This window comes from Diospyros lotus, chromosome 10, assembly GCF_014633365.1.
Source record: "Diospyros lotus cultivar Yz01 chromosome 10, ASM1463336v1, whole genome shotgun sequence".
NCBI classification, from domain to species: Eukaryota; Viridiplantae; Streptophyta; class Magnoliopsida; order Ericales; family Ebenaceae; genus Diospyros; species Diospyros lotus.
In genome coordinates this window covers 29,272,015-29,287,600 of record NC_068347.1, presented here as the reverse complement: position 1 = coordinate 29,287,600, position 15,586 = coordinate 29,272,015, and the positions used below count along the sequence as shown (strand labels likewise).

General features: G+C 32.5%; 1 protein-coding gene across 2 annotated transcripts; it reads right to left on the bottom strand.

Annotated features, from left to right (window-relative positions):
• Positions 1-1,194: 1,194 nt before the first annotated feature.
• Positions 1,195-9,038, bottom strand: LOC127812266 (sucrose synthase 2-like). 2 transcript variants are annotated; one of them, XM_052352656.1, is made up of 15 exons: positions 8,489-9,038; positions 8,032-8,164; positions 7,008-7,159; positions 6,686-6,878; positions 6,384-6,502; positions 6,045-6,261; positions 5,765-5,860; positions 5,478-5,651; positions 5,043-5,159; positions 4,750-4,920; positions 3,578-3,798; positions 2,355-2,676; positions 2,026-2,270; positions 1,808-1,946; positions 1,195-1,535 (listed from the first exon to the last, which is right to left on the bottom strand). In XM_052352656.1, exons 1-15 carry the CDS (start codon positions 8,584-8,586, stop codon positions 1,500-1,502), a joined length of 2,433 nt encoding a protein of 810 aa, XP_052208616.1. In that variant the 5' UTR covers positions 8,587-9,038; the 3' UTR covers positions 1,195-1,499. The 2 variants fall into 2 exon arrangements, with proteins under 2 accessions (XP_052208616.1, XP_052208617.1); XM_052352657.1 differs by lacking the exon at positions 8,489-9,038 and adding an exon at positions 7,497-7,613 and having other exon boundaries at positions 8,032-8,166.
• Between the last annotated feature and the right edge of the window lie 6,548 nt (positions 9,039-15,586).

Genomic DNA, 15,586 nt, shown 5'->3' with positions numbered 1-15,586 from the left:
TATATAATTTACCTAAGAAAGTTACTTTTAGTCGAAATAATTCCATATTGGCCTGCATAAGTACACATAAAATTTTAGAATAATATATATACCTAACATCCAAATATCAGTACATATATAAATTCAGAATGAAAAAAACCAATGATAACATTTTCAAGCAATTGAAAATTTATTAATCAATGTTCCTTTATTTTTTTCATTTTATTGCTTTTGTTTGTTCTACTTATTTATTCATTTTAGCTCCCATAGGGGTACTTTGGTACATTTGATTGTCACAAAATTTTAAGATAGACAAATTCTTAATAACAAGATTCTCTGTGCTATACGTACTAATTCATAAAGTGAAAAATATGAATTTTCAATAGTGTAAAAGTGTCATTGCAATTTCTTAAAATCCCAAGGGTGGTTTTTGATTTTTGTTCAACAAAAAATCGAATAAGCTAGAAAACCGTGTGGTAGTCTAAAAAACGACATCATTTTATAACTATAAAAATGTTGTTGTCTTAAAGTTCGATTAGTTATGTTAATTTGGTTATTTTTAACCAAAAAACTAAACTAAAATCGAAAAATCATTTTTTTCTAAATAATAACCAAACAAAACTGAATTAAAAGGAAAAAAAATCAAACCAAACCGTATAAAAAAAAAGAAAAAACTGAACCAAACTGACATTTTAGTCAGTTCAATCCAGTTAGACCGAACTTTGGCACGCCACTAAAGTTAACTACTAGTCTACTACATAATAAGTTAACCAATTTCGAAATTTTCACTTTTATTGATTTATTTTTTTTTTGAAAAAAAATCACTATGTGCCAACTAAATAATATTAATAGTAAAGTTGATTTTAAAATAATACTTCATATTACTTAAAGAACGATTAAGAGTCTAAGACAACCTCATAAGAGTAATAAGAATATTAGTTTTAAGAGATTGAAAAGTATTCATAGAATACATATTTTATAAATAATTAATATCTTTGCCAATTTATTAAAAAAATAATCTCTATGCATATTGAGTCATATCTTTAACATTTTTAGTATTAAAAATAGTCCTAGTTATTCTAACAACTCTCATACATAGTAAAAGAAAATCATTAACCATTTTACATCAGTTTTACTAACCCTTGATCTTCCCCAGTTTTAGGTACCAAAATCTAGTGCAAAATACATCGCATCTTTGGTCAAGAATTATGTCGATGACATAAGATAAGTATATGGATAGACTATTCCATATATTTGCACCATACAACCCATTAAAGATGTTTGGATTATCTCAAACACTAATAAGCACAATATTCAGTAACAACAGAACTAGTCAAGCACAAATAGCCAGTAACAGCAGAATAGCCAAGTTCACAAGAGTCCCAAATTTTAAAACCAAACACTAAGGTCTAAATAAACAAAGATTCAGCAGCCAGTGGCTGGCCTTTTTCACCCACGAGTAGCTAAGTAGAAGCTGCAGACGGAAACAGATCCAGGAGGAGACACTGCATTGAGAAAGTTCATTGTTCATCCACTGCCACAGGAACAGATTTCACCTGAGAAGACAACAAAATTGGCCACACAGTGATCAGAAGAGCTTCTGAACTTGAAGAATCTAACAACTTAAATCTTCAAGAACGGATTATCGACTGATTGATCAGTTTCTTGATCAATCTCTTTCATGGGTTGGGGCCATATGATGACAGGCATCTATTTCAGTTCTCTTTTCATTATTGAAAGTGTTCCAGAAGTTTTAAGATTAACTCATTAATGCAAAATACGGAGCCATTCAGATCACAAGAATATTGGGCAAGATCAGAGAAGTTACCAGATCCTGGTACTTGAGAATGTAGAACATATCAAGATATCGCCTTGTCTCCCGCCTCTCAAGCTTTGAGACATACTTCCAGAAGCCATAAACTCCAGCCAGTGTCAGCAGTCGTTGAGAGTAGATCTTCCATGTGTACCTGTGAAGTTTGATTTAGAATAGATGAGTCCAGAAAATTAAAGGGAGTATTTTCCATAGGTACACCAACCGGATCAGACCTTTCATAGATACGCTTAAGTCCACCAGCAGAGATCTTTTCCCAGTGCAGTGGATCCTTTTGGCACTGTTCGAAAAAACCAATCATCAGAGCAGCAACCTGATCAGGGCGATACGGATCGACATGAAATCCTGAAACACCGTGCTCGATTATCTCAGCAGGGCCACCATGACAAGTCGCAAATGTAGGAAGCCCACAAGTCATGGCCTCCACAACTGTAAGACCAAAAGCTTCATAGAAAGCAGGCTGCAAGGAAGGATCAGCAAAGTTAAAGAAGAATTAAATTTGTGATACTTGTGGAAGTATTGAAAATACGCAGTTGAATCCCACCTGCACAAAAATGCCTCTTGTGTCTGCGATGTAGCGATAAAGCTCACCATTTCTAGCCCGGTTCATCTGTGCTGCTATCCAACGACATTGACCATGCAAATTGTATTGTTCTATAAGGTCATGCATCTTTTCAATCTCTGCAATCTCTTCTCTATCCCTGGAGTTCTTTGCATCAATGTAACCACCAACAACAACGAGATTAACCAGCTCCCTTAGCTTCATGTTCTTACCATAAAGTTCTACCAGCCCTGTTATATTTTTCACCTTGTCAAGTCTTGCCATGGAAAACACGATGGGCTTTGACCGATCATTCAACATGCCACTGCACAGACATACATTAACAATTAAGCAAGTGATAAGCATAAGGAGAGATTTAATTAAAATCACTACAATACAATCACTATAGTTTACGCGTTTGTGTCCTTTTAATCTTGATTTCACAACAACAATCATACCTTTAACAAGAAAAAAATGCCAACCTTCAAATGCAACTTCTCTTCTTATTTATGGATGGCAATCTACAAATTCAATTACTCAAACAGCACGCACTTACCAAACTAGCTATAAGCCCTTAGTTGTTTCAACATCTGCGTGTTCTATGTTTTTCTTTCCGATAGAAATGTCTTTCAGCTACTCTTGACCTTATGGTAAACAAATCAACAGCTTTGATATAGTTACAATGTCAATTACTTCACAAAGCAATGAACACTTTCCCTTATCTCATAGGCCAGATGTTAGAACAATAACAGTAGGTTGATTTTTCCTTTATCTGATGAAATGTGCTATCAGAACAGTGGCATCATGTTGATATCATTTACTTAATTGCTTACTGGCTTATATTTTATTATTTGGTCCAGAAGATGAGCATCTGCTCCATATGATAAGTTATTAACTTGCAAGTAAAAATCATGATGTTTGGCATCAATTTTCTGTGAACCATTAGATCTGCTTCAATGTCGACTGAGTGAAATGCAACTAAAGGAGTTTGAGAACCGTGAAGTGAAATGCAGGTTTCAATCTTCATAATTAAGTGGTCAATGAGTTCGGATTCTGATAAAGCACATCAAAAGTTGTGTCATTCGGTTTTCTAACGCAACATATGCTAGGATTTGCATGAATAGTCAAGTAAATTTATGAGGATAAACATAAAAAATTATCTGAGGCTAAAAGATCTCAGAGGTAAATGGGCAATTATGGAAAGCAAAGAATTAGGAAAGACTCACATGTGTTCATCATTCTGCTCGGGATCAAATAAAAGTTTTTCAATTGAACCATGCAGAGCAGTAAGTCTCATTTGCTTTTCTGAATATGGGAAATATATGGTCATATCTGCCCCTGGGGAGACAATATTAAACTTGGAATCAAAGACATCAATGCCGTGCACAACTCGATACAACCCTGGAAGAGAGAAAGCTGTGTGGCTCTCGTACTGTCCAACATGGTTCTTGCTGAAACAAATAACACAAATATTGAGCTAATTCACTGACACAAAGAACCAAGATTCACAGGTAAGATGCACCCAGATGAGGAATTGCAAGCCTGAGTACGGTTTCCTTTTGCTTGGAAGCGCTCCCTCAACAAGAGTAACAGTGAAGCATGGAACAAATGGAGGGGACTCTGTCCTTTTTTTAAATTTGATGACATAACACACAAGTATTGGAAACAAAAATACAATTAATCAGAATGTTCTGATTGAATTCCACAAGTCCAGATAAGAGAAGATTACTGATAACATATGGACCAGCAAGGCATGACGAGCTATTCCTATGGCAGAACATCCCATCCATAATACAAGTAACAGGACTTCATCTCAACACTTAAGCAAGCATGTGGATTGACAAAAAGTTTTTGACAGAGTAACCCTGGTTAATAAAGGATAATTCTTCACAACCAAGTCTCAGAATATAAAGTCATCATTAGGTTGAAGTTGAGCATCACGGTCTGTGTATTTACTTGTGCAACTAACGTGTGAGATCAACAGAGTAGTAGGTAACATGAAGACAGTGAAAAAGAAAATAGAAAATATGGTGGATATACAATTGGGTGATACATCTACTACATATATGAATCATTTATACTACTGAACAGATATAAGCAACAGACAACAATATAGCATCCACTAATAAACATGAAGCCAAACTGCATTTAACAAAAACAGACAAAGAGGATGCTTACCAGAGCTCGTTATTTCAGTTTATCACATTTTTCAAAAGAGAAAACTGGCTCAGACATGCATATCATTGATATTTCTAGTGCATGCTCAAAGACAGAGAGAAGGATGCAAAATCGAGACAGGTACACTAATTTAAAACTCTTGAATCAGAGGAAAAGACTTGCAGGATGCAAAATCTAGACAGGAATATTCATTTAAAATTCTTGAATCAGAAGAAAAGACTTGCCTTCCTGCAATTTCTTGGTAGGTACTTGTAATTATAAAATCAGCATCATTCATTGCAATAAGATCAGCTGTGAATTGGCATGAGAAATGGTACTTTTCCTCATATTTCCTCCAATACAAATCTGAATCTGGATACTTCGTTTTCTCCAGAGCATGAGCTATATTGCACTGCCCAAATAAATGGTCATGAAAAAGAAAGGAGCTAAGATGAAATTAGTAAAGAAACTTGTTTTTGACATGAAGATTGGTTTTTAGAAAGGAATATGAGAGGGATGAAACCAACAGCAAACCTGTGTGATCCCTAGCTTATTAGACAATAAAGAAGCAACAAGGTTTCCATCACTATAGTTGCCAATGATCAGGTCTGGAACACCCTGCAACTCAGCAGCAATCTCATTTGCGGCATCCTAACCACAATGAACATCAGATGTATTATACTCCAGAATATGAATTGGTGGAATGCATGTGCAAATTTCAAATACTTAATAAAAACATAGGAGGAATAACAATCCATGCAATGTGGCAGGCAGACTTAGATTTTGAAGATCAACTTCATCAACAAGCATATAGGGGAATATCATTTGGTGTAATGTGGGTCATGAGAGTCATAGCAAGTAGGCAAAGTGAGAGAAACTACAAGGAAATTTACTGTGCAGGTTTAATCACTCAAGTACTTACAGAAGCAACACAGAGAGAGAGGGGCTTGATTGCTATTTAGTGTTTACCTCTGCAAAAGCCTCCAGAAATGGCCACACGTCAAACCTTGATATCCACTTACGAAGGATGCCTTTTTCAGATCTAAAAGGCACCCTCAGAATATGTGAATGCTGTGTTCCACTGATCCTCTCCAGTCTCTGGTTGCAAGTTGTCCCTTTTGCATCAGGAATGAGCCGGCTCACCTAAGATCACCATTTTGGGAACATAGAAGTGTTAAAGAAAACACCCACATGTGAAATGGAAAATAGAATGCACATATCATCTAAGAGCATCAGGTAATTTAAGATACACTTACAACTAGAATCTTTGGCATAACATCTAGTCCTTGCTTCTGAATTCTAAGAAGCATCTCGTTCTCTAAGGCACGCACTTGATCGAGTATATAAACAACCTGTTCATCAATAGCGAACACTTAGAACTGTGAACATCCAATTGTGACCATAAACAACAAGAGCAGAATACAAAAGCCAACACACTAAGCGCTTGAAGGAGACCAACAAAACAAAAGAAAATATAAGTTGGAGGTCTTAAACAAGACCATAACACAACTGCTTATAATGATTTCATGCCAATACCTGTCCCCCTGTATCGGGCAAACCTAATACATTTGCCTGACCAAAGTATCCATGAGGAGACAGAATTACAACATTAAAGACCATTGGAATCCTCCCCAGGAATGTCTCTAAGGTTGAGGGATCAGGAGCTTGAAGAATTTCCAACAGTAAATGCACCATCTCAGATACTCGTTCTGCTGTGTCACCCCAACCTTTCTCAAAACCCATTCCTTGGAGCCTTCAATTAACAAAGGCAGATGAAAAGTGAGCGCTGTCAATATCTAAATACTAGAAAATGAATGACAAGCATTTTAGTCGAGGAGGAAGGTGGGCTGGGGCACAATAGAGGTTGTCACTTACACATATTCAAACTGGGAATACGGTGCATCTGGTGGGAGCTTAGAAAGATATTCTTCTGCCCTTGCCAAAGCAAACTGAAGTCCCGATATCGTCTGGATCCGGTCATTCAGCATCATCACCTAAAAAATATGTTGACATAATCCAAATCATAATAGGTCTGCCCTGTAAATTACGAGGCTTTTCATCTATATTTTCTTAAACTTCGCTTGTTTTGGATGATAAAGCAAGGATGTAACTGATAATAATTCGTCAAACCATTACTTCAAGGTGAAATATGAACGGTGCAAATTAAACAAACTTACATGCCCATTATGTTGGTGGGTTCGAAGAAAATGAAGCAAAGGCTCCAAACTTTCTTTATTGCGGAACATGATTGAAGATAAGTGACGGTTGAGAAATTGAACCCCATTCCCAATAGAAGACGACCGAGTCGGTCTGGGAAATGTTGCATTGAATGGCTCAAAATCAAGTTCAAGCACATAGTTTTGATTGTACCTACAGAAGGATTCAAATTTCACCTTCCAATTACACTTGTAAGAAAATAAGTATGGAAACACAATGCATTTGTTTTATGAGTTATGAACAAATTCAATCACTTAAACAATTTCAATTGAGGTTCCTTACTGGAGATCGACAAGATGTTCTCTGAAGTGAAGATACTCTGGGACACTAAGTTGTTCCACGCTCAGTTCATACACATTGACACGAACATATTCCCAAACTCCAGGTCTTGGGCGAATTGCTATGGCCACAAATGGTGGTAGAACAATAGCTTCCTGCGATTGCAATGCATAAATCAGAGGTTGAAGAAAACAGAAAAATATATGAAAAAAATTAAACAACAAAATGTAAACAGATTCAGAATACTTTCAGCAAGTCTTCTGAAGAAGATACTTGGGACGCAATTATTTATGAAAAACAAAAAAGCTGACATTCATCCAAAAAGATACTCAAGTATTGCCTTGATCAGGTCGGAGAGAATTCTCCTTAGAAAATCCTGATTCAACGCAAATGTAGTAACAATTCAACGCAAATGAGGGGGAAAAGGAGGGTAAAAGTTCAACCTTGTTCGGGAGAGTAACTTGTAAAGGGAAGGGGAGTAACAATCCTTACATTTCTTTCCTTTTCCGTTCCTTTGCCTTATATACCTTTCAATCCCCCTACCGCACCCGCACCCCTCCCAAATGAAGCATTAACAAATCCTTATTCCAAACACACCGTAAAAGAAACCTTCACATTTGTCAAAGCAGAAGGATAAAAATCAAAATAATCAGTGTAAAATTCGTGATTCATTATTCACATCTCACACTCACAGGATTCCATATGCATGGTGAAAATAGTGATATCAAAATACAAAACTCCAGAAACCCTTCAGATTTTTGTATTTCTAAATTACCCTTATTGCAAAAATGTAACAGCAGTTCCTACTTTCAGATGGAGAACTCAAGAAAATTCTACAACTTATTTTCTTACACAAAATTATCCCATGCAAGAGTGTAAAGAGACCCCTAATGATTTTATCAGCCATATTATTGCAATAATGCAGGATCATGAAACATTCCTTTCCTCAGGTTCCAAACACAAGGAAAAAAGGGTTGCAAAATTTGTTTGATTCCTAGTTCCATACAGACAAAGAAACAAATCTTACCTGTGCAGAATTCAGAATTTGGCTAAAGGGACCATTTTTGAGGTCCTGCATGGCTCCGTCTTCTCCAACAACATTGTCAAGCTCATCGATCAGGTGATGGTTTTGCAGTATCCCCCTCCCCTTGGCAACGTACCTTGCAAGATCACAACAAAATCGACATTTGTAATCTGAAAGAAACTGTAATCTTCTCCCCTGTTTGGTCCAAAGGAAAGAGGATCAAAGAACACAAATATAAAGGGAAACCATCTCTTGGAACCATGAAAGACCACAAAAGGAAATTAACCAGCAAGATATATGATAAGAAACTTCCACTTCTTCTTCTTTTTCTCAGTTACCAAATACAACAGAAAAATGCAACCACGAAAGGGAGAGTGAGAGAGCCCCTATATATATATATATATATTTTGGGGGTGGGGGGGGGGGGGGGGTGGAGAGAGAGAGAGAGGGAGAGAGGAACCTGGAGAAGAGAGAAACAAGTTCATTGCGGTGAACAGAGAGGGCCTCTTGGACCCTATCTCGAATACTTGGTGGACCATCAACTCTTCTATGAGGCATTGTTCCCAAAAGCACAGAATCGATCAAACAGATGATGATGATGAAACCACTCAGAGAAAGAGAAACAGAGCAGAGTTGGAAGAAGAAGAAATAGGGATCTGGGTTGTGAACTGGCCTGGCCGGGGACGATAGATAATAGATAATAAAGGTCGATGAGAAGAAGAAGAAAAAGAAGAAGTATATATAGAAGGGAAAGAAAGAGGTGGGAAAGGTAGCGGTGGAACAGAAGATGACGAGAAAGGCGACAAAGGAAGAAGATAACGGGCCATTGAGATGGTTTGCAGAAAGCTGGCAGCCATCGATTTGCAGCTCCCAAGCATGGAAACTGTGGGTGCGGTGCTACCCCTCTCTCACGCCGTTCACCATAGCTGTTACCCGAATCCAAGCGGCTGGCCAGCTAGATAGGCTAGCTAGCTAGTTTGTGCCTTGTGGGATTGTACAACCTCAAGAGGGAAAGCCAAAATCAAATCCAAAATGCTATTTTGGATACTTGGAATCTTAACATTTCCACGTATTCTACTTTACATTATATAAAATTATTTAAATTATAAATATATATATATATTTATGCTTATGCTAAGCATCAATTTTTAAAATAAAATTATTAAAATTATCGTACTTGTACGGTCTTTCGTTACTAATGTTTTCGATTTCAATAAAAAAGATAAATTACAGGTAAAGACTTTATCTCATTATTTAAGATAAAAAATCGAATTCACGAACTTTAATTCTAAACTTCAAAATAAAATTATTAATTTAAACTTCAATTTAATTGATTAGAATATAATTTTTAAATTAATTATAATTTTTAATATAAATATATATACACACACATTATAAACACTAACAATATTTTCTGCCCAAAATATATGTAATCTATGTTTAAATAATTTTATTAATTAATATAAATATTAAATTACTAAAAATAAATACACAATATTATATTTATCTAAAAACAAAATATACTCAAACATACTTAACGAGTACGGAAGGGCACATCCAACCAACCTTACGCAAGATAGATAGAAGTCATTCTACTTTATGGCTGGATTTCTTGCCTATTTTCGTATTCGGTCTCACAAGTCCCGAGGTCCAAACACGGCCTAACGAATGAATGACCACCATGCAGGTGGACACAATTTACTGTGTTACCTCGCGTTGCATGCATGCTTCTTGTGTGGGCCACGTATAGGCCCCTGTATCATTCTTCCGCCACGTGTCATTCACCTGTCTACCCAGTCGTTTTGTTTTTATCACCTAGCCGTTACTGCTGGCTTCAAACAATAGTCCGAGTTTGAAATTGTGGTAGTGTTGGTTGGCTGTGTCAATATTGGGCAGTCAATTAGAATAATTTTCAGTTACCATATCTTCTGAATTTAAGAATAGGCTAATTGCTAAATAGATATTTTCTTTGATTGGTTTTTCAGTTTTAGAATATTTTACTTTACAACAACAACATATCCAGCCTTTATTCTACTACGTGGGGTCAGCTACATGAATTCTAGATTTTCATGTATTTTTTAAAATATTTTACTTTATTTTATCAAAATCCACCACCGTTATTATGGGTTAAAATCTATAACACTAGTAGTGTTCGTTGTTTTGAAGTGTTAGACGTTGACATATGATTATAAATCTTGGATTCTCATGAATTTGGGAAAGTTCTTAATAAATAAAAAATCTAAAACACCCCTTATCCTCTTATAATCCGATGACTTTTCTACGATTATTTTTGTCATAACTTTTTTCCTACAAACATATATATATACATAATGTGTACAAAAATAATATTTTTTGATTTTCTAAAAGATTATGGGTCCCAATATTTTATATACTATAAGAAATTTATTATTTTTAAACAAAAAATCAAATAAGAGTAATTTAAAAAAAAAAAAACATAGATTCTCAACAATGTGCATTTAAACCAAACATAAAAATATAAGATTTATATAAAAGAACACCTAACATTCTTAAGAATATTTAAATCTAATCAAATATGGAATTATATAAATCCTGAAAATCAAATATTTTCAAAAACATTATGAAGAATTATAAATCTCATAAATTTAAAAAAAAATCTGTACCAAACGCCCCTACATGTATAGATAACAATTATAATTAATTAATTGAAATAAAAAAATTTGATTAAAGTAAGTTGGAAACTAAATTCGTCATTAGTAATGAAACCCAACACTTAATTTTATTCAATGTAAACTTAGTTTTTAGCTTACTTCACTTCCATAATTCGAACCAACTAATTAACTGCAATTGTTATCTGTACACATGAGATTATACAGATTAAAACTTAATAAATTAAGGTGACAAACACCAAGAGTGTTGTACATTTGAATCAACTTACAAAATGGGGATCCATTTTTTGGTAGAAATAAAAAAATTGTTCTAAAATTGAAGTATTAATCAAATATGAGTATTTATTTGGTAATGTTGGCTCAAGTTAAATAAATATATTACTTTTTTTGAGTTAATTGATGAAAGGCATGTTATAATTCAATCTACATCATTACTTTATAAGGTTTGTAGTTTACTAGATTAAGGTTCTGTTTGGAATTAATGAATTTTAAAATTTAGAATTCATTTGCAATCAATTTTACATAAAAATTATTTGTAAATGAATTTTTATGATTTGGATGATACAACCTAAAATATTAAATTCAGTTGAATTTTATATTTGGAATGAATTCAAAATTAAATTTTAATTTGCTAATAAACTTAATATAATAACCTTGTTAAATTAGAGAAAAAAATAATTATTATAAAAATAGAAAAAAAACACACTCACTCACACACACACACACACACATATATAGATTCTTATATTATACAATACATACATATATATTAAATTTGTAAAACTAATTAGAGAATTAAGAATTAACTAAATATATTATATCTAATAATTTAAATAAAAGTAAATATAAATAAAATAAAGACAAAAAAAGACTTGACTTTCAATCCTCAGTAAAGTAGACTGGTATCAGTGAAGATGTCGGCCAAGATGGATGGTGCAGAATATTTTTACTTACAAAGAAATTTTATCTTTAATTTATAAAATTTATTTTCAAATTTGACCTATTTTAATGAAATTTAATTTAATACGCTTGAATTTTATCTTCAATTTATAGAATTTATTTTCAATTTTTTTATTTGATAGTAGAAAATAATTTTTTTAACCTTTTTCTTAATTATGACCAAATATAACTAACTAATATGCTTAAGGTAAAAAAGAAAGAGATAAAAAAAAAAAAAAAGACACAAAACATTCTTGGGCCTCTTTTAGGTGCCCCCAATAAACCCTTTTGGAGTTTATCTTAGGTTTCAAAGATACAATGTCTAAAGGATTCTTAAAGTTATTAAGAATGCAACATCTCATTTTGATCTAAAAATCTAGGATGAATGATCCCGATAGATATAAATATTCTTCCATTTATCGGGATTCAATCTTTATAGATAAGAAATGATTCATCTCTTACAAGTTATATGAATATTTTTTATTTTTTTTACTTAGACTAATTTAAGTATCGAAATGATCACACAAAAGACATATCGTGTCTCTGACTGTCTTTTATTTTACAAGTCTTCTAGATATTAAAGGCTGAAAACAAACATTCTCCATTTCTCCTATAGCTAAAAATTTATTATCATAACTTGATAATAAAAATAACAAAATTCATATAAATACATTTTTCTAAAATTATTTTTTTTTCTTTTCTACTTTCTATCACACCATCAAAGATGCCCTTAATGAGTTTTATGTTTCCTAATTTGGAAATATTTTTTAGATATAGAATTGTTATATTTTATATGATATTTAATCTTGATGTATTATACAATTATTTATACAATAATTAACCTTACATATAGTATTTTTCATCAAAATTAAGGGTCACCAAAGCGTGTCTAAATAGTATTTTTATTAATTTTTTTCCCAATTCTTGTTTAGTCTAGACTCTCCCCTATTGATTAGTCAATAAAGCAGAAGTGGGCCTAATTGGGCCTGAGGCTTTGGTTATGGATAATGGCCTTTGGTTAATTCTCCTAACGAGGATGGGCTCATTTAAACTGGGCCACAATGGACGGAGTCGAAGGCCTTCGGGCTTGCAGGCCCAAGATTTAGATTGCATACAGGTGAGAATATACATTTTCTCCCTTTCTTTTTTTAAAAATGAAATTAATAGTTTAAATTAAAAATGAATAAGCAATGTTACAACAAGGAATTAGATTCACTTACAATTTGTTTGTATCTTCCAATGGTAAGGGAGAGGAAAAGAAATAATTAGAAAAATAACAAATTTATAAAATAATATAAATTAGTCTTCCACCATATTTTCACAAGTATAATTGCATTAGATCGGTTAAGAGCTAGAGTTCAAGTTCAAAAAGTGAAATTTTTTTCGATACCCTTTGACTATAAAATCTAATATTATTTTTTAAATAATATTATAAATATTAATTAATAACGATGTTATCAGTTATGTAGCGACTTTTCTTTAGAGGAAGTTGAGAAGACTATATGTCGTTGTTTTCTCTCTTTAATACATTTTCTAATAAGGATGCGACACATAATTGATAATATTATATCATTAATGACTTCTAACATTATTTATCTCTCATTTCTTAAAAAATTTATTCATTTTTGATAATCTTTTTGCCCAAATCGAAGTTTGGCTAAAAAAATACAATTAAAATAGTAAATCATCACAATCACAAACCTTAATTCCGATACATCTCTTATATTAATTCTAACTCTTTAGTCATCGAAAAAATCAGTTGGTTTCAACTAAATTATTATAAGTAGTCCTAGTTGAGGGCTAAACAATGGAAAGTAGTCCTAGCCGAGGACTTGTGGCTAATTAATTATTGAATTGATACCACCATTATGAGTTTATGATGAAAAGAAATACCACTTGGCCTTTCATTTAGTAAAAAAATGACAAAAGAAATACCACTAATTATTAATTAAGAATTAAAAGTATCTGTAGCCTATCCTATTTGTATCTGTGGCCTAGATTTTATGCTCATTCTCAGGTTCTTATGCGCACATATAAATATATATGTACACCTCTAGTTTATTTTTTAGATGTATTTGTGAGTAAAGTTGAAATTCAACTAAGTCCAATTAAGCTTCACTAAATTTAGGTTGGGCTCAGCAAGTCAATTTTTAGGGTTGAGTTTGATCTCAAGCTCGGCTCTAGCTTAGCTTGTCAAAAGATTGATAATCCGAACTTGAGCTAGAGCTCGAGTGTTTGCTGGCAAGCCTGAGCTCAACTAGGATTTATTAAAGTTTAAACATATTCAGTTTAATTATATTATTAAAATAATTTAAAATTTGATAACTTTTTATTAAATACTTTATTTATAAAATTATAAATAAATATATTAATAAATTTATAAACGAAATTGATCAGGAACTATTCGTGAACTTTTAATCGAGCATATATATATATATATATATATATAAGCCTTTAATTAAATTTATTAGTATTCACGAGTATCTAATTGAATATATTTATGAGTTTTAACGATAAGAGTTTTATTAAGTTTAAACTTAACTCATTTACAAATCAAAACTCAAAATTAGGATCAAGTTCAAGTCATTTACTTTAACAAACGAACTCGAATAAGGTTTTGTCGAACCGAATACCTAACTGTTTACGAACAGCTCGACTCATTTACGACCCTATACTTATTAGACATGATTAATCTCAAAAATAAGAAAAATAACATTCATTATATCAATACATTTAGGTAGTTGGTAACAAAAAGAGATATTTATTATTAGTTGCCTAGTACATTAAATATACTATTACTCAAGTAATTTAGGGCAAGAACAAATCGTTTTTTATAAAATGAACCACAAGGGTTTGATAAAAGGATACATAAAGATATATTTAAGACATGGATTCAAGTAACATAGAAAGTAAAAACTATAAGATTACCATAAGCAATTATTAACTAAACGAGAGACTTGTAATTACTTACCAATCAAATTTGAATCTTATTTTTACGAGGTTATTGCACTTGCTTTTTTTCTTTATATCAAATATTGTGGCCAATATATCTTTATAAAAATTACAAATAAATTCTAAACACCACATATTCATACATGAGAAACTTTTGAAAGACCGTGCCCTTGCCCCTACATATGTCACTTGTTAATGTCTAATTTTTTTCTTAGATTACGAGTGTGATATACATCTCAAGATACATTTCAGTTCCTACAATACAACAATACAAATCAATTACCAATAAGAAGGCAGTATGTGAACTTGAGATTTAAAAAATTTTAAAGCCTCTACTTTGTCACTAAATCAAAACTTTATTGATTGATTATTGCAAACTTTGCCACTCGATTTGCTTTGAGACAGATGTAAAAGTGATCTATTTATTTTTTTCAAAGTGATAATTGATATTAATCATTTGTATTTATATTAATTATTCAGCTATAAAATATGCCAAAAAGAGATAAAATATCCAAATTTAATTAACCATGGGTCAAACTTTTGAGAAATATGAATTATAAGAAAGGAATCATCAACTAACTTGATTTAAATTTTTTATTTTTTTAATGGATAAGAGGTAGAGATTGAAAACTTAGTTTAGTTAACACATGGTGCTAGCTCAATGAGAAAGAAAGATCTCAATTATTATTAGAAGGCATCTTTCTCTTTTCTTTTCTTTTTCTTATTCCACGTAACCCACAAATACTACCTTATCTTGTCACATCCAACACCATGCCAACCCCACAAGATATGGAAGAATTTTGTGCCTTTTGATTAATTAAAAAGATTGTTATAAAATTTGTGTGATATCTCACAAAAAAAAAAAAAAAAAACTGATAGTGACATATAAATGGGCCTTAATTAACCCTACTTAATTACATACTTATTTTAATAAAGAGTAACACTATTCATCTCTATTAGAGATGAACAACAGTGATATGATATGTCAAGTGGAAGTGTTTGTCTAAGAAAGATAAAAG

What these genes read in the sequence shown, in the direction of transcription:
- LOC127812266 (XM_052352656.1), bottom strand. Translation starts at nt 8,586, where the DNA reads ATGCCTCATAGAAGAGTTGATGGTCCACCAAGTATTCGAGATAGGGTC. An exon ending in TATTCCCAGTTTGAATATGT is followed by an intron (nt 6,262 to 6,383) that starts GTAAGTGACAAC and finishes TGTTAATTGAAG; the next exon opens with GCTCCAAGGAATGGGTTTTG. An exon ending in CTTAAGCGTATCTATGAAAG is followed by an intron (nt 1,947 to 2,025) that starts GTCTGATCCGGT and finishes CAAACTTCACAG; the next exon opens with GTACACATGGAAGATCTACT.